This window comes from Benincasa hispida, chromosome 3 (genome assembly GCF_009727055.1).
Source record: "Benincasa hispida cultivar B227 chromosome 3, ASM972705v1, whole genome shotgun sequence".
NCBI classification, from domain to species: Eukaryota; Viridiplantae; Streptophyta; class Magnoliopsida; order Cucurbitales; family Cucurbitaceae; genus Benincasa; species Benincasa hispida.
In genome coordinates, this window is record NC_052351.1 from 20649867 (window position 1) to 20675804 (window position 25938).

The 25938-nt window shown below is 35.6% G+C and overlaps 3 protein-coding genes across 4 annotated transcripts; 1 reads left to right on the forward strand and 2 right to left on the reverse strand.

Moving 5' to 3' along the window:
* Nucleotides 1-1040: 1040 nt before the first annotated feature.
* On the forward strand, nt 1041-7896 carry LOC120072745. Its single transcript, XM_039025223.1, has 5 exons — nt 1041-2417; nt 2922-3386; nt 3482-4540; nt 4897-5062; nt 5583-7896. Exons 1-5 carry the CDS (start codon nt 1311-1313, stop codon nt 6545-6547), a joined length of 3762 nt encoding a protein of 1253 aa, XP_038881151.1. The 5' UTR covers nt 1041-1310; the 3' UTR covers nt 6548-7896.
* Nucleotides 7897-8435: 539 nt separating this feature from the next.
* LOC120074503 (protein SHORT-ROOT-like) lies at nt 8436-10728 on the reverse strand. The gene has a single exon (XM_039027653.1). The coding sequence runs from the start codon at nt 10327-10329 to the stop codon at nt 8851-8853; it is 1479 nt and encodes a 492-aa protein (XP_038883581.1). The 5' UTR covers nt 10330-10728; the 3' UTR covers nt 8436-8850.
* A 5900-nt stretch (nt 10729-16628) lies between these two features.
* LOC120074338 (peptidyl-prolyl cis-trans isomerase CYP65) lies at nt 16629-20937 on the reverse strand. Of its 2 annotated transcripts, none has more exons than XM_039027430.1 (11): nt 20642-20937; nt 20462-20524; nt 20233-20336; nt 19882-19973; nt 19688-19777; nt 19512-19587; nt 19025-19398; nt 18547-18803; nt 18175-18463; nt 17721-17828; nt 16629-17610 (listed from the first exon to the last, which is right to left on the reverse strand). In XM_039027430.1, the coding sequence occupies exons 1-11, from the start codon at nt 20767-20769 to the stop codon at nt 17413-17415; spliced, it is 1779 nt and encodes a 592-aa protein (XP_038883358.1). In that variant the 5' UTR covers nt 20770-20937; the 3' UTR covers nt 16629-17412. The 2 variants fall into 2 exon arrangements, with proteins under 2 accessions (XP_038883358.1, XP_038883359.1); XM_039027431.1 differs by having other exon boundaries at nt 20462-20535; nt 20642-20748.
* Between the last annotated feature and the right edge of the window lie 5001 nt (nt 20938-25938).

Genomic DNA, 25938 nt, shown 5'->3' on the forward strand with positions numbered 1-25938 from the left:
AATATGCAAACTTCAATAGTGAATATTATTAAAAACATGTGTAGTTCAGTTATTCAACACTAACTTAAGAAGTCCGTGGGCAAACATCCCTTCATTAACTTTTGTTAAAATATATTTTTAGTATTAAGAAAAAGTAATAAAGAACAGTTTTTTTAGGACAAAATAAATAACTGCTTTCTTTTAATGTATTCCGTTGAGTTCAACTTTGTTTTTGATCTTAGTTCAATTTGTTCAAAGTTATTATATATGGAACTGAATTTTGGTAAGTAAACCAAAATTATGTCTAAAGAAGAACTAAATAATTTAATTGACTCGTCAATTTTCTTCAATCCATCATGTAAGTTAACTAATGCTTGTAATAAATTGTGTACATTTTTTTAGAAACCTATTGATATCAAAACAAATAAAGAGTTAATTTTATATTTAATATTGATGAATAATGGCAATGTTAAGAGTTCATTCAAGTCTTGCTCTAATTACTATTGTAGAAAGAAAAAGGAAAAAGTATATTAAAGAAATTTCAATGAACTTATTTAATTAGGATATGTATGATGTAAATTAGAAAGGAAAGGATATTAAGATCTCAACAGGATAGATTAATTATTAAAGTTCACTTCTTTTCTTCCGGGATTTAGATCTTCCCATCATTCATAGTAATGTAAGGAGCAAAAACATTGTTTTTATCTTAATTTTATAATTATATTTGCTGGCAACTTCTTAATAAATATATTAATAAAAATTTAAGGGGCAATTGTATATTTAGTCCTAAAGTATTAATAGATATAATATAGTATAAAATAATTTAAAGATATAGCAAAAGTTAGATCTAATTAGCTATTACTAATAGACTTGTTTATTGGAGTTACCGATAGATTTCGCTATATTTGTAATTATACCTAAATTTAAATATTTAAATAACCTCGAAACTGGGCCGGGCCAAGTGTAAGGACGTTGAGAACGAGTCAATTTTGGGACTGATTCTGGTCCATCACTTTAAAAAGCGCGCGAAAAAGTTCAATTTAAATTTAGACGAGACTAGACGCACGTGTCCGTTACGATTTGTAAGAAGAACGCGCAACCGCAGATCAGAGTCGAACAGAGATGGACCGTCGTGGCCATCGTTTCTCCGTTCACGCCGTTGAATTCTGAAGCAGAATGAAGTGATGCTCCTCTGGTGCCGGACGGAAGTAAGTAACAGCTTTCCCTCAGTTTCAGTTTCCGGTTATTCTGTTTGAAGACAAAGGAAGAACTTCAACTCCAAATATAGCAGAAAGGGATATCGAAACAGATATCGTAATAGTCTGTTCTCAATGGAGAAGAGGTTGCGTTCTTCTCTTGAATCCTCGGCGGAAGAATTCGTCTCCTCTGCTGTAAAACTTAGCCTCAAGTCGTCAAAGCACACACTCAAAACCCTAATTCATGGCGTAAAATCTTCTTCTGGCTACACCTCCTCTATTCCTCTTGCCCTACAACCTCCTATTTCTCGCGCCATCGCAACTTTTCAGAATCTTACTGGCTCCAATTGCACTAACCCTAATCCACAACGCATCCCTAGCCCCTCCAACTCCCCCCAGCCTCCTTCCACTAAACGTCTGCGACGATCTTTGCGACACTCCAGAACTCGGGAATTTGAAGGTTTAGAGAGTAATGGGTCAAATGCGAACTCACGAAAGGAGAAAGTTCTGGGAGAGCTTGAAATTCTGTCGTACCTTGTACTCTTATGCATTTCGCACCCTAAAAGAGTATTTTCTCTGACTGATTTACTGCCGTGTGCTCGGGACTTGCATGATAATTTGATTATATTTGAGTCGGATTCAGTATTATCTACGGAGATTGCTAATTTGTGCGAGGAATGGTGGAAGGAGGACTTGCCGGGGCGAGAATCTCTGATCTCTCAGTCACTCCCTTTCCTGCTCTCCAGATCGTTGACGCTAAAGAAGAAGGTGGATGTGCACAAGGTTTATATGCTTCGGGAGGCATTTTCTTTGTTTGATTTTGAAGACGAGAGTATTGAAGATCTGAAATTTTTGCTAATTCGTTGCGTTATTGCTCCTTTGTATTTGAAAACCGAGGATGGTCGTCGATTTGTTGCATATACTTTTGGCTTAAGTCGACAGCTATTGAAGGAAGCATTGGCAGTTATTCGATCCCAAATTCCGTTTGGGAGAAAATCTATGTTGGAGGGGTATGGAGACATTGTGTTTCGTGCTTGGCGAAATTCTGAAGAAAATACAAGGGATGAAATCGAAAATGGATTTTTGCAGGGTTTGGTGGAGGGTGCCATTCACGCGAGCACAAGCGTATTTGCTGCTTCAATTAGAAGGGTTTTAGGAGGGTTTATAAACCAGCGAACGGTTGATGGTGTTGAGAAGCTTCTCTTCAGTCTAACTGAGCCTGTGATATTTCGATCACTGCAGGTATTTCTCTCTTTTTAATATGTTCTTGTGAGTTGTAACATTCTGAGATTCAGTAGTCTGCATTCATCATCTTGTTTTCAGTAAACATTTTAGAAGATGAACTAAAGTGTTGAGCTTTAAGGTTTTGGTTTTAAATTTGTAAGTGTTTTAGGCTTTGTAGTGAGGTCTCAGTTGTAGCAGGTTTTATGTTCATAGCCTATTGTCCTAATTTAATAGCTTAAGCTTTTTAATGTTCTAATTGATTTAATTCACCGTCTTTCTCACAAGTTGAAAGTAAAATCATTTTCTTTGAAATTTAAATGTCCAATGTTTATGATTCTTGGAGGGATAAAAGAGATATCAGCATGTTGTAACCTTGTTCGTGAAACTCTGACAACAATGAGTTAATATAGTGCAGCTTCTATTGTGTAGTTTACTCAAGGGATTCTGCTTATAGTTGGAAGTATATAAACATTAAGCTTTGGTCAGTATGTGATTCTTATCATCCTGCTGAATTTTTTGTAGGTTGCAAATTCAAATGTTCGTCAAAATTCATTGCATCTACTTTTGGATGTGTTTCCTCTTGAAAATCCTGATGCTACAAAAGAGCTGAAAGACACATTGCTTGATAGACAGTTCTTTTTAATAGAGAAACTTCTCACGGATGAAAGTCCAGATGTGAGAGTTGTAGCAGTTGAAGGTTGTTGTCGCATTCTTTATTTATTTTGGGAAATTATCCCTTCTTCAACCATCACAAAGATCATTACCAAGATTTTTGATGAAATGTCACGTGATATATCCAATGAAGTCAGGCTTTCAACATTGAATGGCGTAATCTATTTGTTTGGGAACCCCCAATCTCATGAGATTTTAAAAGTGATCTTGCCAAGGTTGGGACATTTGATGCTGGACAATGCTCTTTTGGTAAGAGTAGCTCTAGCAGATCTCCTCCTCCTTATCAGGGATGTTCGTGATTTCCAGTTTAATAAGGTAAGGGTATCCTATAAGTCTATAACTATTTTTTCTAGTAAAAATGCTGCAAAGGTGTGTTTTTGTCCATAATGTATTCCCGAATCTCTCTGCAGGTTGTCAGTTTAGATGTATTGTTAACTGTACTTGCACACGATCAACCCATTATTAGTCAGAAAATTACTAGATTGCTGATGCCATCGTATTTCCCCACCAAAGTGTCAACTAAAGAGGCATGCAGCCGTTGCATTACACTTATAAAAAGATCTCCCATGGCTGGAGCAAGATTTTGTGAATTTGCTGCATCAGAAGGGGCATCACTTAAGTCCATTGTGGAACTTGTTCGAGCGCTAATTGATTTGGTTTCGTCCTCTGCCAAGCTAGATGAAAATTACATTGATGGTTTACTTCTTTCAGCTAAATACCTTTGCAGCTGCATTTCGAAGGAGCCATGTTACAAGATCGATCTCAAAGATTTGTTCACCGCTAAAAAATTGAAGAGCTTGCTCTTGGTAGCACAATCTAGGTGTGCTCGATCTTCTTTATTCAACATCTTTTCCTCATTCTCTCCTGATGATTTTACGGATCTTCTTGATGAGTGCATGCAATTACTTACAAACTGTCATGGATTATCAGGAGACATAGAAAAGCAAGCTGAAGTGAGGTCTGGCCATAAGTTTTTTCAGGCTTGTGATGCATTGGACGTTATGTTTGAAGCCATGACATTGATACTGCAGAAATCTGCATATCGTTGCCATATTAAATTTGGAACTGAAATTCCAAAGCTCAGTGTTTCCTCTGGAAAGAGAAAGAAATGCAAATTATCAGGAAAAATACTATCTAGATTAAAGCATTTTGGTGGAAAAAAGTCTCTGAGCTTTGAAGAAGACTACTTTGTTGCAGTAGGAATGTCGTGGCAAGTTAAAGATTTGCTTTCAGATGAAAAAACAAAGAATGCTTTATTGAGTTGCCAGACTATAGAGACTATATTTCTTAGTTTAAAGGTCATCTGCGAAGTTAGTATTGTGCAATGCGTCAATTATGACTTTATGGATGTATCTCCCGTTCTAGCATATGCATCTCTTGCTTTGCACATGACTCTTCAGAAGGCCGGCCAATATATCCCGAGTAATAGTGGAACCAAGAACAAAATTCCAGATTCTTGTAGTTCAGAGGCAAGTGCTTATTTAATGTTAGTCTATAAAACCATGCTTAAGTAATAGCCCCTTTTCCGTTGGATAATAGAATGAAATGTATGTGGTGCCTTAAATTGCAATAGATATATATTCCAATCCAGATCTCTTTTCCTTCCACCTTAAATTGCTTAGCTGTTTAGTTAATAACTCCTGTTTGATGAAAATTGGAAGTTTTATAATTTAGATCTTATTCTAGTTGAGGGAAGTGTTTAATGCAAAGTTTCTTTTTGATTAAGTGGGCCGGGGCATTTCAATTGAACTGTCTGTTCCACTTTTTTAGCTTTACAGTATAATTCTATATTAACGGACTCTCAATTCCTGTCATTCTTCTGTAGGAAAAATTGGAGACGACGCTTGATCACTTGCTTGAATGTGTTAAGAAACTGTACGTGTCAGATGATTCCCCTGATGAAGCCAAGCAAGATAATGGAAAATCGACTCAACATGTAGATCAAAAGCTGAAGGAATCTGGAACAAATCGATCTCACTCCCTTCGGGGAGGTAAGCAATTCTCCTGTAAATTCTACTCTTGAGAGTGTAAAACTTTTTCAACTAATACTTCAATCTAAAATGATACCTGAACGTCAAAGTATTTGTTTTGTTAGCATTGAGCTGACAGGTTGAGATGTCCTGATGCTCCATAACTTAATTTTTTAAATTGAGCCGACAGGTTGAGATGCCTTGATACTCCATAATTTAATTTTTTAAACAGTTCCAGTTAATATGATTATGATTATTGTATTAATCCTGGTAATATCATTCTGATTTTGAATTCTTCAGTAATCACAGGGATAAACTCAAAATATTAAGACTTATAGGTTTCCTTATTCTTGAAGTTAGGTCAGATGATAGTATCTACTTAGTTGATGGAGACAATGAAAAAGAGCCATGCATCTAATTGTTTTGGGATTCAAGTTTGAAGTAAAATCTTGGATTTTTTGAGATGCTTTTTAGCATGTAGACTATTACTCTAAACATGAATGGCATAAATTGTTTTTGACATTTGTAGTTATTCATGTAGGATGTGTTGATGCTTCAGAAAAGACGTTGAAGCAGGTGAAGAACCTTATAGCAGTCCTCAAGTTCATTGTTGATGCTATTTCCATGGGGTTTCTTTCACAAAAGTATGAATTGTGCTTGAAATTCGCGTCAGAGTATATGCAATCCATCACGTCGATTTTAGGCCAACATGTTTACAAAGATATTCAAATCGATGCGGAAATGAAAGAAATTTTTCTGTGTCTAAAGAGCTCGTGGACCTATGCTGCCAAGTTATTGGGTGAAATATCAAGACGTGTGGAAGATTCCCTGTTGACAGAGACTTCAATTCTTGGTCATTATTTGCTTGATTTGATTGCCTTAACTGAAGTACACTTGGGGTCTGCTTATGCATCACGTCTTGTTGCAGTGGCAAAGGCTTGGCTTCCTGATCTGATTTTGGCGTTGGGAGCCAGTTGCACAATGAGACCTGTTGAAGGAGAGGAGGCGTACATCAACCTTTTTGAGCAGACCAAATTCTATTTTCCCTCATGGTTTTCAATCGTTGGAAAGATTGAACTTTCTAATACGAGTGAAGATTCTGCCGAGGAGGGGGACGACGATGGATCCTCCAACAAACATAATTCTTCCACATTTAAGAAATTTCTGAAGATGATTGTCACATTTTTGAAAAGAGATCACCACATTTTGGATGCAGTTGGAGTGATTTTTATGGTTGGTTCAGAAGTTGGGTTGGAAAGAAAGGATTTTGGGCTGGTACTTGGACTTCTACAGTTTGTGTGCCGAAGCCTATACAGTGCTGACGACAGAGAGTGGGGTGACATAATGTTGGCTTCATTACGACGTTGCTACCCTCAGATAGAGAGAGAAATAGAAGAATGTAATGGAGATGGACTTTATCAATTAGAGAAGGCAAAGGCTTTGCTTGAACCTATATGGTTGTATCACATTTTCGAAACTGGTAAGCTTTCAATGATGAATGAGTAGACAAACCTTATGTTACTTTTTATCTTTTACTTTTCCTGCAAGAAAGTTATTCTTCAATGGTGAAGCTGAGATTGGCTAAATCAGTAGGGGTTTAAATTGGTTAATTTGATTGAATTGAAGTTGAGGATATTGGGACCAAAAAGGAAGCACAGCCTGCACAGCCCATGAGGTGACTCGTGCCCTTTGACAGTCGACAGACTATTCATATGGGTGGGGGTTATTCCACAGTTGATAACAAAAGTAGGAAAAGGAAAAGAAAACTGAGAGCCAGTTTTCAACGTCGTGGTGAGGAGGTTATTGGTTCGGTCCCATGAAGTGAAAACTGAAAAGTAACACAATTAGGCATCTAAAGGAAAGAGCCAGCAGCAGCTTTAAGGCCACGATATGGACCAGCCCACATCAACTTTTATAGAATGTGTTGGAAGAGAAGATGCGATGTGAAGCGAAGACTTTAAAGTGTCAACGATGAAATAGAAGTTTGCATGTAGTTTTCTGTGGCTCCTAATCCTTGCCTCGCGCTTCATAAACGGCTGGCTATTCAATTGAGAAAAGACTAGTCAGAAAATGGTTGAAAGCTTGAAAGTGAGGCTCAGGTATTATTTATATATAAACGTAGTTCATCAAATACGCCCTCATCTTTCTATTTCCGTATTTTTGTAATTTAAAAGCGAACCCCCCCATCTTCTGTGGGCCAAAAGCAGCATCAGCATCACCGGTGGAAGAGCTTCCTTTTTTTTTTCTTCCCCTCTCCCCTTCATTAGTGGGGGCCATAATGTAAAAAGCAAGAAAACTGAGGAATTAAAAATAAAAATACACACACCAGAACAGAACCACCCTCCTCCCTTCCTCTGTCAATTCCAATATGAAAGATCCTAGACTTTTCAAAAGTTTTGTAGCAAAGGAGAATAGATATATTGATAGAGAGGCAAATGAAAGACAACATGAGGGCCACTACAACCCATTTGTGCCACTAATGGGCGAACACCTTTGCAAGAGATTCCTCCAGAGACAGCTCAACTCAGCGGCCGTCCTAAGATTCCAAGCCCTCTTCCTCAAAGCTTAAAGTTCCCTAAACCCCATACCTTCTTTTCCTCTTCTTTTTATTACTTTCCAATTTAATACCATTTAGCTTGTTTCTTAATGCCATTTTGCTTCCTGTTATCATCTTACTATATAATCTTTCTCCACCAACTCCACTTGTAAAATTGGACCTCTCTTCTCTTCCTATTGAGACGATTGTGGGGAAACTTTTCGTTTTAATAATATGATTCTATATAAGTGGTCCATTTCCGATGCAGTCCAAGTATCTTACACTTTTTTAGAACAAAAATGTAACCTTGCCGAATCAATTCTAGCATATTTTAATGGATAAGATATTATTTAAAATGATTTGATTTCTTATCTCCACCTTTTCTAAGATATTATTTAAATTGATTTCCCAAATATATTGCAATTTTGTAGAGAAATAAAATACCCTTAGCCTAAATCAACTCAATTTTAATTTGAAGATTCAATCTCTCATCTACAAAATAATTATATTTGATTTTTTATTGGATTTATTCACGGGTGAATCATAATTAGGCATTTTTTAGGCAACAAATGAAAATAACTAAAATTGTGAGTTATATTATTATGCAGATTCATATAAGTTCAAGTTTTGGATGCATTAAAAACATCTTAAAACTTAGTTCCCTAAGCCTCGTGGTTGAATAAGAAGGAAAATGGATTGGTTAACATGCTTACCTATTGAAGGAAAGAATTATTCTCTAAAAATTTATATTTATAAGGAGATATCAAATTTAAAGCCATTTCTTTCAATTCTCATGTAGAATGCAATAGGGATAATATGATTAAGAATTTAAGATACGTACATTGGGAATATTACTGATTTCTTGAAGTTATTTTTCCTCAAACCAAAATATTCATTAACATTTTGCTCCTACCATTAACTTTACATATATCATTTAAAAAATTACCATTAACTTTCCTTCTACATGAGATGCGTTGTATCCACGAAGATGCTTCTACAATTTGAAATGGCAATTATGTAAAAAAAAAAAAAAAAGAAAAAGAAAAAGTTCATAAAAGAGGGGAAATGATGACAAATCAATCAAGAATTTAAATGTACCTCAATTCTATTAAAATCACTCAAATTAGATAATTTAATTTATCTTGCCACCTTTTTTCCCATCAAACACGGCCTTACCGAAAAACTCCCCCATCCTTCAGACACGTGCAAAAAGTCATTGAACCGAACCGAATCGAACCGGACCGGACCATTTTCATGATCCAAGTATTGAAGGTCAAGGTCTCCATGCACTGGCCCACACCACCGGCTGCTCTTTCCACGTCAAGAATATTCCGGCGACGTCCGAGCTCTGTGTCATTGCCCATCCTTCCTTGTATCTCCTCAACAGCGCCCTAACGTCGTCGCACACTTCGTCGCTGAACGTCACCGGACTGAATCCGTTTCCATGCAGCCGCTGAGTCCACCGCGCTGCCGATTCCCGCCTCTCAACCGAGTCCGCCGCCGAGCAAGCCACTAGGTCCACGATTGCCCTACCGGCCGCTCTCTCGAGCATCAACCGCTCGTTGCTTGTCCTCGAGAAACTCTCGTCCAATGTCTCGAAATAAACCCTAAACCACCGCAAACATTCTTGAAACCCTCTCATAAATTCAATACCATCGACGCCAACGTCGAGATCAGCTTCCTCTTCTATCACCGTAATTATCCGCGGCCGTAAACTTCGGAAAGACGAAATCAAGAAATCTCGACGGTTATTAATCGCCGCCACGGAACGTAAAGCTCCGACGCAGTTAACGGCAAGTGCTTCGTCTTCTTTAATGTCTAATTTGGCAAAGTCCAATTCCGAAAGGTCGCCTGAATGGTAAAGCGCATTGAATTTAAAAGGTACGCCCATAAGCCTTGCGAACTTTTCCATTCTTGTACCTATTTCTTTCATTACTTTTTGAGATGCGGCAACTCCGGTCCCACCGCTTGGTTTAGAGGTAACCACCGTGGTGAGACGGAGGTGCGGCGTATCGTCGGTGCGTGTTGCAAGAGCTTCAAGCAAAGTAGGCCATTGAGTGCAATATGTATTACTGATATCGATTATATGTAGCTTGGATTCGCCTTCTAAAGCCTCAATTAATGCGCCATTGCAAGAAACATGGCCAAAAGTGGTCCATGGGCTAACCTCCTGAAACTTGAGCATGACTTTCCTAGTTGATTCGAATGAGCATGTTTTCTCTGAAGCGGAGGCCAAAGCGCGGTAATTACGGTCGCCGGAATCTGTCATACGGCTAAACAAGGCCTGCAGGAAATAGGCAGCCAGCTTTTGATCCGTATCTCCATAGGGAGAGCTAAGTTCGTTTAGCATCCACATGAGCTGCTGAACGCGGGCGCTGTTCCTGTCAGAAATAGCCCTAGCGGTTTCAAGCAGGATATCAGGGGCCCACCTGCCGGAAAATTCAAAGTTGAAATCCGGAGAAGGGGAAGCGAATGAGAATTGATCGATCGGAGTTGGAGTGGTGGAGGCGGTGGCGGTGGTGGGGGTAGCGGTAGAAGGTGGGTGAGGATGATATGGGTTATAATATTGTCTAGAATTACTAGACGATGAGAAATCTTCGTCATCCATGAGAAGATTGTAGCATTCTTCGTCTTCGTGTTGATGGTAATGATATTGGTTTTGTCTAGAAGATCTAGAACTGCTAGAATTAGTTCTACTGGAATTGTAAGATTGTTCAGATTGAAGATTGACAAGCCGAAACAAGGTATCCATTTAAGACCCACATAAAAAAACTGGGAATCTCTTTAGTTTTTTGGACATAGAACAAGAACAACAAATTGTTATGGGAGAAAGGATGAGAAAGGACGGAAAGTGAAGGGAGGGGGGGATATGTTTCTCCAGGGCAGGAAATTAAGGTGTGGTGTGTGAATTATTAACTTGTAAGAAAGATGGAAGCAAGGAATCCCTTTGGGTTTTTTTAATGTTATTTGTGAAACCCCTTTTGGTGTAATCGATGAGAGAAGAAAATGAGAAACAATGCCGAATGCTTCTCAAAGCAAAGCTATGGTAAGTGGTATTCTTTTTATGGGCTAATCTCAAATGTTAATACCCATATTGACCATTGATTGTTTGGGGATTCTGTTGTGTCTCTAGCTAAGCTTAAAAAGAAAGAAAGAAAGAAAGAAAGAAAAGAAAAGAAAAAAAAAAAAAGAAAAGAAATAGAATTGTTGGGTCTGACAAAAAGATGATAAAGTGTGAGAAAAAGTTAACCACGTCTAGATCATTAATGGTGTTAGTGGAATTAGCTTTTCATTGTTTTTGAGAAATAGAGAGAGAGAGAGAGAGAGTTAAAATTACAAGTTGGAATTGGAATTTTTGAGTGGAGGCAGGCGTGCCAATTGGAATTTGGGTAGTGAGAAAAAAAAAAAAAGAAAATAACAATAACAATAACAATAATAATAATAAGAGTAAAGCTGCCGGCGTGCATGAGCATCATCAAACCCACCATCATTTTACCAAACCCACACTCACATTTCTCTGCCTCCTAATCCCTCTCCAAACTCTGCCCATTATTATTCTAACTTCCACTTTTCATTAACCCATACATTATATTGTCGTATAAATAATGATGTTACTCTATTACCAATACACCATTCCTCTTCCCCAATTTCCATGCCATGCTTTTAGTTTTACCACTTTTTTTTTCTCATTTTATATTGATATATTTACCATTCTTCTTCTTTCTTTATCTTAGGCCCTTCCTCCAAATAGCCCCAACCATTCTTCTTCTTCTTCTTCTTCTTCTTCTTTTTTGTCTTTGGCCCCAATATCCCAACTCCACAAACATTCATTCCTTCCCCATCTTCAACTATTCTGTCCTTCTTCACCACTTCCCAGTCCACCACATTTATCTAGAAATAATATTGTCTTCTCTCTCTCTCTCTCTCTCTCTAGGTTATAGGACATTTTGTTTTTATATTGGAATCTCCATTTTTAGATATGAATGTGCACTAGAGATTATGTATTGTTGTGAATGATTCGTGTGTAGTAGTGATCGAAAATCTATGTGAGAATATGTATTGTTATTCTCTGCATGAATGATTAGGTCAACTCCATTTTTGGTGTCTGTTGTCCTTCATTTTTAGAAATATGTTCTTTTTTCCAGGATATCATCATTGCTAACAGAACCCCATTTCCGTCTTATTTCACACGCACACAAATTAAAACAACCTTCATTCTCATATTACTCATCTCCCACCCCCTTTTTTTCTTCCTTTCCATTATATTTTTCTTTTTCTTTTTTTTTTTGTAATTTTCTTTCTTTATATCAATTCTCTGTTGAATTTATTTTAATGCTCACACGGTTTTTTTTTTAGTTCCATAATTATTCTGTTTGAGACTAAAGTGGCTCACTAAAAATGCTTTATATGTTTTACTTGAATAATTTTACTTTCTTTTTTTATTCTTTAAGAAAAATGAATAATTTCTTAAAGCGTATTGTGAGACGACAGAGAATTTGCATAAAACCATTAGAAAACTTTTACAAATGAGAATCATGTCACATAGTTTAAAAGTTTCAAAACCAAATAAAGATAAAAGTTCAAATTTTGTTTCTATTTGGTCCCTATAATTTTAAAAGGTTTGAATTTTATGCTTCAATTTGTTTCTAAAGTTTTGATATAATCGAGTTGTATTTGGTTCAAATCATAGAAAAAAAAAAGAAATGATGGGATAGTTAACGTAACATGTTGATTATAATTATATGGATTATTATTGAGCCTAGTCGCTGGTTGTTAGGTACATTGTTGTTGTTGTTAAATAAGTTGAAGATGTCCAAGTGAAGAGGTTGATGGGGTTCTTGTGCCAAGATGAATATTATTCTTTCTTTCCCTCTTAACATTCTCTCAATTCTCTTAAAAACTTTCCTTAGCACGCTAACTGGTAATTAAGATGTCGTTTTTGATGCGTGAAGACTAACGGTGTCTTTTTTAAAACAATAAATTATGAATGACTTAATAGAAACAAATTCATTCTTATTTATTTTTTGAAATATTTTTTTTTTTTTTTTTTTTTTTTTTTTTTACGTGAGTGATGAGAGTGTGATGCATAAAGATTACCTCGAATGCACACAAGTATTATTATATTCAAACAAAAAATATTTAGGTGCATCGTATCTATCTTTGTGCATTTTACCCAATTGTCCAATCATAATTTCTTCTTATTTCTTTTTTTTTTTTTAATATTTGAATGACTTTTTTATGTGAGTGATGAGAGTGAGATGCATAATGATAGGTACTACTTGGAATGTACCCAAATATTACCCTATTCAAACCATAAGGACCAATTAATATATAGGTTGAAAAACCAAGTCCAAAATATAATGATGATGATCGTTAGTATAATAATAATAACAATAATTAGTTGTCTAATGGTAAAATAGGAACATGAGTAGTAGGGTTAGGTGAACTGTCTCATGAGATTAGTCAAGATGCACAAAAACTGGCTTACACTCATATATATAAAAAAATAACAATAAAACCATAAATAATAAATAAAGGCCATTCATGGAAGTAACAACAATTTAGTTTATAAATTTTAGTTTGTAACAAGTCACGGTATTTCCAAATTTGTTACAATGTAATCTATCTACTTTTGAACTTTTAATAATTTAGTGCTTGAACTTTAATAAAGATAATTTTTTCGTACTTTATAATGTGTCATGTTTAGTCTTTATTGTGAAAAATATTATTAAGATTTACAAAATTAAAATTTAGAGATTGAATTGTTACTAGACCAAAAGTGATTTTTAACAAAAATAAATTACTATTTTCAAATTTTGAAACAAATATAGTTCTTAGAAGTTTAAAACTTTTGTTAGTGTATGAATTTACACCATCCATTATGTGCTACTTAGATAAATATCGTGTGTAGAGATATCCACGGGACAAGGTGGGTTAAAAAATGGCTTTCCCACTTCCCGTCCCCTTCAAATTTTCCACGGAGATTGGGGCGGGAATTCCCATGAAAAATTTGCAGGGATCGGGTTCCTTGTGGAGAATTTTCACCATTTAATTTAAAAAAACAATTAACACAAATCACTATTATGAAAATATTTTTATTAAATGGTTAACATTGATATAATTAGTTCCACATGGACAATTAGAATTTAAAGAGAAATTACTCAACATTTTCAGGTTGAAGGAAATATTATCTGTCAAATCATTCATATACATAATTTAAATTGATTATAATTCAAACATATCCCCTTTTTTTAAACTTATTCAAACATATTCATTATTTTGATTATTAAACAATAAAGTTTGAAAGTTAAATATAATATTTATATAATAAAATAAATAACATAACATTAAATTGAGAGTCCAAAAGTTAAATTATTTTTTCTCCCACTCCCTCCCCCATACCCAGCCTAAACGACAATTCCCGCATCGTGAGGCCATCCTCATTTTGTGTTAGACTTATAATTTTATTAATTAAAATTCTAAACTTTTATAAAAAAATTATCTTAGATTTCCAAGATTTTCTTTGAAAATTGTCAACACATTAATTCTAATCATCAAATTTATTAATTCGACATTTGAAAAAATCTACAAACATATAAAAATTGAATGCATGAATAATTTTTAAATGTAATCTTAATAAATTTTAAAATTTAAGACCGAAGATAAATGGGTGCAAAAGTAATTATTGTGTGTGGAAAATCGTGGAATTGCATTAGTTGAAGGGGAAATGGATGACTCTCATGCTGACGACAGCTCTTCAACAGAAACATATAAAAGGGAAATAAACAAATTTCTTGAAATTAATTTGAAATTGCATATGGTTTGGATGTCACCTAAAACACTACTATACATTACATTAAAATCATTAAACCACAATGAACACAAAATCTCACTCCATTTTCTCAATAAAATAAAATAAAATAATCTCACTGCATCGCTCATGATAGAAACTTTGTCTTAAAAGTATGGAAAGCATTGCAATTTATTATTTTTCTTAAAAGTGACGACCAACCCTAATTTCGTCAGCTTCCATGTAATTTTAATTACATAATCCTAAGATGTTAATGGTATTTTTATTTAAATATAAAAGATGTTAGATTAAGAAGAAATAGTTGAATATCGATGTGACAATTACAATATGTAGCAGGCCATTCTAAATATATATATAGTTTTTAATTTTTAATTGAACTAAATGAAGTCTTACATATATACGTTTGTCAAAATAAGCTCAATGTTACTTACACGATATAATATATTTAAGTATGAAAATACTTCTTATTAAATTTAGGAGTTACTTCGATGAAATTTTAGGCGCTTCTTATCACTAATATCATGTTTCCAAAATATGATAAAATAATATTCTCACAATACATAGGATATGGGTTTGGATCGATAGTACAAAACTTTATACCAGTTGAGAGGTCGATAGTACGGACGATTTTTTTAATCAATCATCTAATGAGTTAAATAGTAAAATACCTTTTTAGTTTACCACGTTATATCCTTGGTATACGACTATCATCTTGGATCAATAATTTTCAATTATACCACGTTATTAGCCACCCTAAAGTATTAACCAAAGTTTATAATATTTATAATTATATCCTTAAATTTTTAAATTTAAAAATTAAGCCTTCACCTTCACCTTATCCAAATGTTAAAATATTGGACCCTTAAATGTTACCGAAAAAAAAACTAAAAACAAAAGGTCTGATTAGTTTCGTTCTATCAAATCTAAAAGCAGCTCGATCAATATTTAGCTAATAATTAATTGCTATTGTTAGTTAATTATTAGCATTTTGCTTACTCCATTGGTGAACTAACATATTTGACTAACATCTTTAACACATCATAACTTTGTCAGTTTCCAGTTATCATATTCCAAATTTTATAATATTTTGTAATTACGTGCGTAAGATAATACGTTTTTAAGGGTAGCAACATTGGACCTTGGTCAAAAGCCATTTTATCCTTACCTTCAACTTTTAATTTCTATAATAAATTAAAGTACAAATTTCATCTATAACACGTCCCAGTGACAACCCAATAGAAGTCAAAAGTAACCAACATCCTTCTCTTTTACTTTCCATTACCTAAGAATTCCAAAGAGAAAAACTGTTTTAAAGTTTTTTTTTTTTTGGATTCATTACCATTTTTATATTTAATACTTAGATTTCAAAATATTATATTTTTACTTTTGAATTTTGTACATAGTTTTCACTGGTTAGATTTAAAAATATCACATTTTAAAGTTTGATTTTCCATTTGGTCCTAAATTTAAAGATTTTATATTTCATTTGTAACATCTTGTGTTAACACATACAATGTATGTTAAATTTATAGTTTATTCAGATATGGAAAAAAAATAGAAGATTATAATTAATATATCAAATAATTTTTTATAGAGTTTGACCTAAATATTTTTAACTATTTGAAAAGAGAGAAAAAACATAAATTTATAAAGGAATTATTGTCCTTCAAACATATCTCCACTATTGGACCATCTACGCAAATACATCTCCACCATTAGATTGTGATATTTTATGGTCTAGACTACATCCGTACAAGAAACCACTTTGCATATAACTACCTCGACCCAAATAGTTGTGACAAGACAAAATAGGAATTATGTAAAGGTGTAAGGAACCTCCTCATATCCCCTTCTGTATATAGTATAGATTATTAATTTTAAAAAGTAATTCAACTATAATTAAATGAATTTTCATTAATTTTTGACAATATCAAGATTAAATTAAACTCTCACAAGATAATTATTTTAAATTAATAAATTGAAAGTTAACACCAAACGTAAAAACAAACCTTAGTCAAAACTAAGGGTAAAATTGTAAAAATCAGGAAACCAACTTACCAAATTGAAAATAAATTCAAAAGAATCAAAACTCAAGTAAAAATGTTATATTTTGAATCCATCGTATAGAGATTAAGCTCAAATCTCATGAATAAAAAATGTAAAATTTTGAAACTTGAAAACTATATAAAATATAGGGGCCAAATGAAAAATAAGCTCAATCTCATAATAAAAATGTAAAATTTTGAAACTTAATAACTATATGGAACTATATAAATTACCAAAACTCAACATAACAAATAATTTGACCTAAAGAATAGTCGTCTGCTGCAACCAGCGAAGAACAGTGTAAGATAAGAACTACAAATGACTTCAAAATATGTCCCTCTGTGTGGTAAAATAAGTGGGATCAGTTTGAGACTTGAGATCAATCAACGACAGAAAATGACCAAAGTAAGATTCCACGGAATCACAAGATAATTTAGCAGTGTTGGATACGATGGAAATAGACCTCTACTTAGAAAAGTATCCATCCAAACATGACTTATTGGGGGAAGTTTTAGAGTGCTCCTCGTTCACTAACTCACAACAGACACTATTTTTTTGGCAGTGCCCTCTTTTACTTCCAGGCCAATACGTTGAACAAGAAAAACAGCTTTGGAAAACAAATAATATTGCAAGAAGAGGAGCAGTTCTTGCATCTGGCAGTTTATTTTTACAGCACACTGTCGGATAAAGAGGATTCATATCTGAATTGTGCTTTACTCCCTTTTTCCCTCTCTCTCTCTCTCTCTTTGGGTTTTGGAAGAGGTGGGGGTTTCTAGGCCATAATCTACAAACTCAAGAGTTTGTGAAATGATCTTTTGTCGTCAGTAATGGATTCCAATACTCAATAGGTCAAAGACATCCTTTTTTTACAAGCTCCCCTATTCAATAACTTCTGTGATTTTAACACCACAAGAAAACAGTGACTTAGGCTAGATTGGAAAACCGATGCCCTTTTCTAAATTGGCAATTATGGGACTCTTACCACGAAGAGAAGTCTTTGAATTCTCCTGCAGCTGTTCTTTTCTTCGCCGAGATAGTTTGTCTTAGACTAGCATCAACAGCAGGGGGTTTGGATTGGGCATTTCTTGCTTTCAGATATTTCCCTACACCACCACCGGCAGCTCCGTCTTCAGCTACTCCGGAGCCTGGGTTGCTATACCATGATCCAACCTTATCCTGAAATGAAAGCAAACATACTCATCTGAGCTCATCAAATGAGTTTTTCAAATAATGAAGTAAATACTATAATAAGCTTCAATAAGGGTCATTGGGTTGTGGAGACAAACGTTTTCTGCATCCTCCACATACTTCTCGTCTTTTTGCTTTTCTTCCTCTTCGTCGGGTTCTGAGTATGGATTCACAAAAACTGTGACGCTTGTTATCTTGATCTCCTCCTGCACAAGAAAGATGAGATGTGTTGGGTGTTGGGTTAATCACGGTAGGATGTAACTTTGAAACATCTAGGGGGATATTAATGTCCAAACATTGGAAAGAAACAAATTAATTTTTGGCTATCATTCCATAGAGATGTCGATGTAATCTCAATAACATGCTCAATCACCCACGCACACAGAACTGACTTAATTGAACTTTAAATTGGAGGATTCTTAAATATTTTCGAAGTGAAAATAGGGAAATGCATATAAACACATCCAACGACAGAAGCAGGTACTGGAAATCACATTGACGCTAAAAATGAAGGTTCATAATTAGTAATTACAAAGATAATATTGAACTGACCAGCGGCCGATCGTTGTCATCAACAGGAACCTTTTCCATTGCTGCCAAAGCAGTCAGCCCACCGACAACACTGCCAAATACAGTATGCTTGAAGTTCAAGTGATTGGCAGATTTGTAAAGAATAAAGAACTGAGAGCCATTAGTGTGTGGACCACTATTCGCCATACTGACAATACCCCTTCCAGAATGAAGCAACTTTGAGTTAAGTTCATCTTTGAAGGGCTTTCCCCATATAGATTCACCCCCTCTCCCAGTACCAGTTGGATCACCACCTTGAATCATAAAATTCCTACATTATCACATCTTCAACGGGTAAATACGCCAGATAATCAGATTATCATTATTAAACTGCAGTGGGCAGTACCATCTTACCTAATACTTCTATGAAAAGCAACTCCATTGTAGTAGCCATTTTCACACAGTGTGATGAAATTCTCACATGTCCTTGGAGTAATATCACAATGTAGTTCAATATTCAAATCTCCATGTGTTGTATGCAACTGTACATATCCTTTCTTCTTTGGGTTTTTCTCGACCTTGATATATTCATATTCATTCTTTGTAACAGGGTCGTAAGATGTAGATGTGAAGGACCTGGATGCAGCACCAGTAGTGTAACGACTCTTCATCTGTAATAACAACTTGTGTTAATATATCATTTCGATGCCAAAAAATATTACAAAATCCATTGTACCGAGAGCACTGGTCTTCTCTTTAATATAAGTACCTGAATTCTAATTTAATCAAATTTTTTGGACAAAAAGATCCAATTTGCTCATCGAAAAAGCATATAAATGAATTATGAATATGAAGGGATGGATCTAGAAATAAATAGTAGATAACAACTGACCATTTTAACATTCACTGGTGCCCTCTCACCGGCCATGTGCATTGCAATTCGAGCAGCAGTTTTTTCACTTGGTGCAGCTTTCGCAGCAGCTGCACTTCTTCCATGCACTGAGGCAGATGCAGCATCCACAATACTAAATGCCTGCGTAGGTTTATCCTCTCCTTTTGCATTCTCCTTGGAATCCTCTTTAATGCGTGACCTAGCAGCTAAAATTGCAGCAAGTGCAGCCGCCCTTTCTTTTTGTGCCTTGCCTCCACCTCCCCCATGAAGTGCAGTTTGCCTTCCCTCTTCGGTTCCAAGTTCCTGCAGCATCTGCTTGATGTCCCCCGACACATTTATGTTATATGTTGGATCTGATTTCATTTTCTGAAGTTCTGGGAAAAATGGAAGTTGGTAAAGTGAGTCATGGTGCACAGGCAGGATGGAATTAACACACACACACACACACACAAAAAAAAAAAAAAAAGGAAAATGATCTGTAGCTCACCTTCATCATCAACTTTCAGGCTATTTTTCACATGATCAAAATCCAGGAGAACCTTACTATCAAGCGCAGTAGGATTCTGCAAATCAGCACTGAGTTTGAGGAAGTGCATAAAAATGAAATTTTTACTATCAGGTCTAGAAATAGTTGACAATGGACAAACTCTGGAACCCTTTTACCTGAATGGTTATAATATCTCCCCTACTAAATGGTTCATCAGTGAGAAGCTCCTTCCAGTTTTTTGTCTTGATATTTAATTCTTTAACTGCCTATAAGGTGGAAATATCAGAAAATCGAGCATGAAGCACCAAGTACTTCAAGAAGAAGCAAGAAAAGATCACTGAGAATGAGAGCACCGCAAAATACGACGTACCTCGTAGCAGAAGACATTTCCAGTGGTCTTTATAGCAACTATGTGAGTGAACTCGGTAAAAACTTTGTTTAGTACAGGACATTGGAACTCGCCTATATCAAAGCGATAATGCAGTAGGATTATCCACAACAAAAAATGTGACCTTCCAAAGCATATAATTTTGAATTATGAAAATATACACATTCTGAATTATAGAAATATTGAACTTTAAAACACATCACTGAACTCTAATCACATTGGTAAAAACCTATACCAGAGCCAAAACAAAGAATTATTTGATAACCAGGAATATTATGCATTCATATGATTTCTCAAGGCAACATAATGCTTAGGTTTCAAAACTAAACCAACCTTCAGAATTCTTGTGGAAAGTCAGCGGAATTAGTTCCTCCTGCTTCAAGGGAGCTCCAGTAACAGGATTTTTACCATACTTTCGAATATAAGGGATGATATTCCTGAACCCGAGTTCCAATATTGAATTGAAGAACAATCAATTTACTTATTTCAGGCACATAAAGATTAAAAAAAAAAAGAAAAGAAAACCAACACAGCAAATTACTGTGAATCTTGAAAAACTTACATGATCTCGAACACGCTGCCATCAGCGGTACATACAGGGTCCTCGAAAGGTGTAAATGTAAGCCTGCAATTAAACTGCAACTGTTAATTCAGGAGAGATGCACGAACAAGAAGTAAATAACAATTCTGTACAGGAAAAGAATGATAAGTAAGAGGAGATTAGAGAAAAATGAGGAATTACGCGCAGCAATAGAAAGGAAGGCGTTTGAAAGGGGTTTGAGAGTCCTTGGGTTTGGCGCCACCCCATTCGGTGGCCCATTCAGTTTTCGTAATAAACAGACGGTCTTTACTGTGCTGTTTTTTCCCCATCTTCCTTTGGCCCTTTGAGCTTCGAACTCGGAAGCTGGCGAATCTCTGCAATTAGGGCTCCTACTTCCACACCGATTCAAAATCCAGACGAGGTTACCGAAGCTGACTTTTAGCCGACATGTCGTCTTCCTAATCCTAATATACGACAACAAGGCGGCCTACAATTCAAATCGACTTATCGGTTTGGTCTCTCTAGGATGCATTGCAAGATAAATTTCAAGTCTCGTCTGTCGTGTCTTATCTGATTCTCAAGTCTTTTGAATTTAAAAAAGTGTAGATTTCCAAAAAAAAGTTTAGTACAGGGAGTAGAGATGTCCAATTTTTTCACAAAGACGAGCCTCGAATGGGGTGAGAATTCCCCGATTAGGGGGAAGGGAGTATGAAAAAAGTTTTACGTGATGGTACGGGGAATGCATTCTCCGACCCCGCTCCGTCCCGATTAGCTTATACATATTTATTTAGTATAATTTCCTAATGTCATGTTATTATTGTTATTATATAAATATTATATTTAAATTTCAAATTTGATTATTTATTGGAAAAGATAATGAGTATGTTTAAATTGAATATTTAAATTTAGATTATATATGTGAATAATTTGATTTATATTTATTTCTTTCTACTAAAAAAATTAATTAGTTTTTTTAGGTCAAAATTTGAGCAATTTATCTTTAAATTCAAATTGTCATGTAAAACTAACCATAATAAACAACTTAGTGATAAAGTTAATTATTTAATTACAATTTGCGATTTAAATTAATTGGTTTTTTTACAAAAAAAAAAGTAATGGGGAAAAATTCTCCGCAGAGAACCCGATCCCCGCGAATTCCTTGTTAGGAATCTCGTCCTGATCCCCGTGGAAAATTTCACGAGGATGAGGAATGAAAGGAGGATGGGGAATGATATCCCCGACCCCACCCCGCTTCGTGGACATCTCTAATTGGGAGTATAATAGTAGTATTTTCACTAATGTTTAATAGATTCATGAATTTTAAATTTTGTATCTAATTAGTTCTAAAATTTTCTATTGTATATCTAATAGATCATGATATATTGATCTATTAGATAAAAAATTAAATTTTAGGGGAAAAATATCTTTTGGTCCCTGAGTTATGAAGAATATGTGCATTTAAGATGTTCTAAATTGGCCAGTTTGATTCTTGAGTTTTAAAGAATAAGTTAGATTGAAATTGAAGATGGCGGATGCTATCTCGCATTTGGCTTTTTGACCCTATTTTGGTCTTTTTTTTTTCTTGTTTTTTTTTTTGCCACCAAAATAGTCAAGCTTATATCTCAAAATACATTTATCAGCCACTAAATGAGAAACCTGAGGAGACTGTATAAACTTGCCTACCGATTTTGCCCTTGAGTTAGGTGTTGTGGTATTTGATGTAGTGGAATCGGACGAGATCCCTTTTGTATGGACCATTTGAAAAGGTCACAGACAAGTGGCTCCCGTCTTTCTTCACTCGAGGTTTGTGCTAGTTAGTTCTGCAGTAACCAAACTCGAGCTATCTAAATTATTGGATGATGCTATGTGAGGTCGATGCTTACATACGCACAGAGCATAGAATGAAGGACTAATATCGAAGGAACTCGAACAAGAACAAACGATTGAACTCGAATGATGAAATCGTTAAGGATGCAATAACCCAGAAAAAGAATGTCCCTCTCTAAATAAAATCTTTAAATTTGAAATTAAAAAAAGTTATAAATGATTACATAGCAAGATGACATGGAAAAAAAAATTATTTTTTAATATTTTCCAATTTTTCTCTCCTCCTGACTATTCTACCATTATCAATGCCAAAATTTATCTCCAATTTGGAAGTGGTGACATTTAGTAATGAAGAGTGTAACAATCCCACCTCCTAGGACTACTAAAAAGGGGATCGTTACTGCATGCATGCATAAATATTCACATTGAGGCAAATAAAGTAAAAATAAACTAGAATAATCATGATTTTGAACTGCTTTAGGTATATAAGAAAATGTTCTGCCATTATCTCAAGATCTTAAATCGTTCAACTCGGGCAATCTTTTAACATGAAATAAATTATATATATAAAAAAATTATAATAAAACCATGAATGTAATAAAAACAAAACATGAGAAAATATAAAGGGTCAAATGCGGAAGTGAAATCTGGTTCCTTTAGCACTGTCACGGATTCCTCTTGTCAGTCGCCCGAGTATCCTTGCCCTTACCTGAAAAAATATATAAAGATAAAGGTTGAGTATAAAATACTCAATAAGTGATCCCATTATCGGGATCAGACTATGCATCCACGAGCAAAGAAAGATAGCCCGTGGTTCATACAGCTACATCGGTTTTTTTTATGATGAAAGAAAAACCAAAAGACGTATTATCTTGCCTTGAAACGCATGTCTACCGGCCCGTAGGCACACCATCAAATACGAAAATAACATGAACGTGAACCCATCGACTCATGCATGTCTAGTGGCCCTTAGGCACACCGTCAAATATGGAAATAACATGAACGTAAACTTGTCGATTCACGCATGTCTAGCAGCCCGTAGGCTCGCTGTCAAACATGGAAATAACATGAACGTAAACCTGTCGGCTCACACATGTCTAACGGCTTGTAGGAACGCCGTCAAACATGAAACATGAAGAAAAATAACATGAACATGAACCTGTCGGCTCACGCATGTCTAGCAGCCCATAGGCACACCGTCAAACATGAAAAAATAACATGAACGTGAACCTGTCGGCTCACGCATGTATAGGGGCCCGTAGGCATACCGTCAAACATGAAACTAGATCCGTAGGTCATCTGAAATAAAACATGCGACAAGGCGAGACAGTAAACCGCTCTACTAGTCTATTCATGCATTATATACATAATATTAGTACTGATTAGAAAATTCGAACATGCTCATAATACTTATAACTATCATGCAACAAGCAAAACATAATGATAAAAATCATGCTCAAGAGTCCACTAAGTAACTTTATAGGTCTAATCTAGGTCGTCTGGCACGAAGGCACCAGTATAGTACCACTTACCTCAACTTGGTCTCAAAAGTCTGCACAAATATTTTCTTAATAGCCCTTGGATAAAACTCAAATCAACCCTAAGACATTAACCACAAGTTTAGTTTAGCAACTATGGCCTAGGAAGTGAGTCAAAAATTAAATAAATCCTCAGGGTCCAAGTTCAAAGGATAACCAACCAACTTACACAAGACTTACCCAACTCTAAAAATATTCCGTCGAAAAGAATGGTCTCTTTTTTGATAGTAACGCCCCAAAGATAATCATTTTCCAAAATATATATACTTATATATATTTTTCGATGGGGATGGTGGTGGCGATGGCGAGGCGACGCTGGCGTTGACAAAGCAACAATGCGGCGAAGCGGCAGTTAGCGGTGACGGCTAGGGTTTGGAAAGGAACGGAAGAAGAAGATGAAAAAAAAGAGAAAGGCGTGTGGGCTTGAGTTGAGAGAGAGAAAACTTATTTCTTTTTCTTTTTCCTTTTCTTTTCTTTAACCTTTCCACAAGTATATATAAAAAACTAAACTTTTTCCTTTTTCCTTTAAAAAAACAAATTCCCTAATCATTTTCCAAAATATATATACTTATATATATATTTCTTTTGAAAAATCTAATAAACACATTTAATTATCTCCATAGATAATCAAATCTCCAAATGCAAGCCAAAATAAAACTCAATTAATTCTAAATAATTAAATTATATTTTAGCTTAGCCAAAAACATAAATCTCATATAATTTATCTAAGTAGCCAACATAAAAAAAACTTAATTACAAAATAAATCAGGATGTTACATTCTAACCCCCTTAAGAAACTTTCGTCCTCGAAATTTTTAATCCTGAAAAAGCTTGGGATAAAGCGCTCTCATGACGTCCTCACGTTCCCACGTTGCTTCCTCGAACTGATGATTCTGCGAAAGAACCTTCACCAAAGCTATCTCCTTGTTGCGCAAAACTTTCACTTCCCTGGCCTAGTTTCGAATGGGCTCCTCTTCGTAGCTTAGGTTCTCATTTAAATGCAAAGGCTCATAATCTACAACATGAGATGAGTTTGCTAAGTACTTCCTCAACATGGAAATATGAAAAACATTGTGAACTGCAGAAAGAGATAGGGGCAAGGCCAGCTGGTAGGCTACAGGGCCAACTCACTTTAAGATCTCAAATGGCCCGATGAACCGAGAGTTCAACTTACCCCTCATGCCAAACCTCAACACCCCCTTCATAGGTGCCACTTTCAGAAACACCTTTCCACCTACCTCAAACTCCAGATCCTTACGCCTAACATCAGCGTAACTCTTCTGCCTACTTTGAGCCGTCAACTTTCGAGCCCTAATCTTCTGTATTGCCTCGTTCGTGGTTTGTACTAACTTAGGTCCTAGTAATTTTCACTTACCAACCTCATCCCAACATACGGGTGACCTACAACTCTTCCCATAAAGGGCCTCAAACGGTGACATGCCAATGGTTATCTGGTAACTATTATTATAGGCAAATTCTAGCACACAAGCACGCAACATATCCTCCAGTGTCTGGTTTAAACGCTCAGTTTGACTGTCAGTTTGTGGGTAAAAAGCCGTACTAAAATCCAAACGTGTACCCAATGTTGCCTGAAGGCTCTACCAAAAGTTGGAGGTAAATCAAGGGTCTCTATCAGACACGGGGATGCTGGTACCCTGTGCAATCTTACCACTTTTTCATATACAACTGAGCCCACCTATTCACTGAATATGTAGGCTTCCCTGGGATGAAATGTGCCAGCTTAGTGAGTCTATCCACTATAACCCAAATTACTGTAAAACCCTTTGCGGTTCGCGGCAAACCTACAATGAAATCCATCGAGACATTCTTCCTTTTCCATTCCGGTATGCTCAAAGGTTGCAACAAACCTGCTGGCTTTTGTCTTGGAGCCTTTACCTGCTGACACACCAAGCATTTACTGACAAACTCTGCTATCTCAACTTTCATGTTATTCCACCAGTAACAACGTTTTAGGTCCTGGTACATTTTGGTACTGCCAGGATGTATTGAAAATAGGGAGTTATGAGCTTCCCATAACAGATCGTTCTTGAGGTCACTGTCTGCTGGTACACATAAACATCTTCGAATAGTAAGACCATTGTCTGCGGACAAGGAGAACTCACCACCCTGTCT

Coding starts and splice junctions, on each gene's coding strand:
- LOC120072745 (XM_039025223.1), top strand. CDS start 1,311: ATGGAGAAGAGGTTGCGTTCTTCTCTTGAATCCTCGGCGGAAGAATTC. Junction 3,387..3,481: donor GTGATTTCCAGTTTAATAAG/GTAAGGGTATCC, acceptor ATCTCTCTGCAG/GTTGTCAGTTTAGATGTATT. Junction 4,541..4,896: donor CAGATTCTTGTAGTTCAGAG/GCAAGTGCTTAT, acceptor ATTCTTCTGTAG/GAAAAATTGGAGACGACGCT.
- LOC120074503 (XM_039027653.1), bottom strand. CDS start 10,329: ATGGATACCTTGTTTCGGCTTGTCAATCTTCAATCTGAACAATCTTAC.
- LOC120074338 (XM_039027430.1), bottom strand. CDS start 20,769: ATGGGGAAAAAACAGCACAGTAAAGACCGTCTGTTTATTACGAAAACT. Junction 20,337..20,461: donor GGCAGCGTGTTCGAGATCAT/GTAAGTTTTTCA, acceptor ACTCGGGTTCAG/GAATATCATCCCTTATATTC. Junction 19,974..20,232: donor TTTCCACAAGAATTCTGAAG/GTTGGTTTAGTT, acceptor GCTTTGATATAG/GCGAGTTCCAATGTCCTGTA.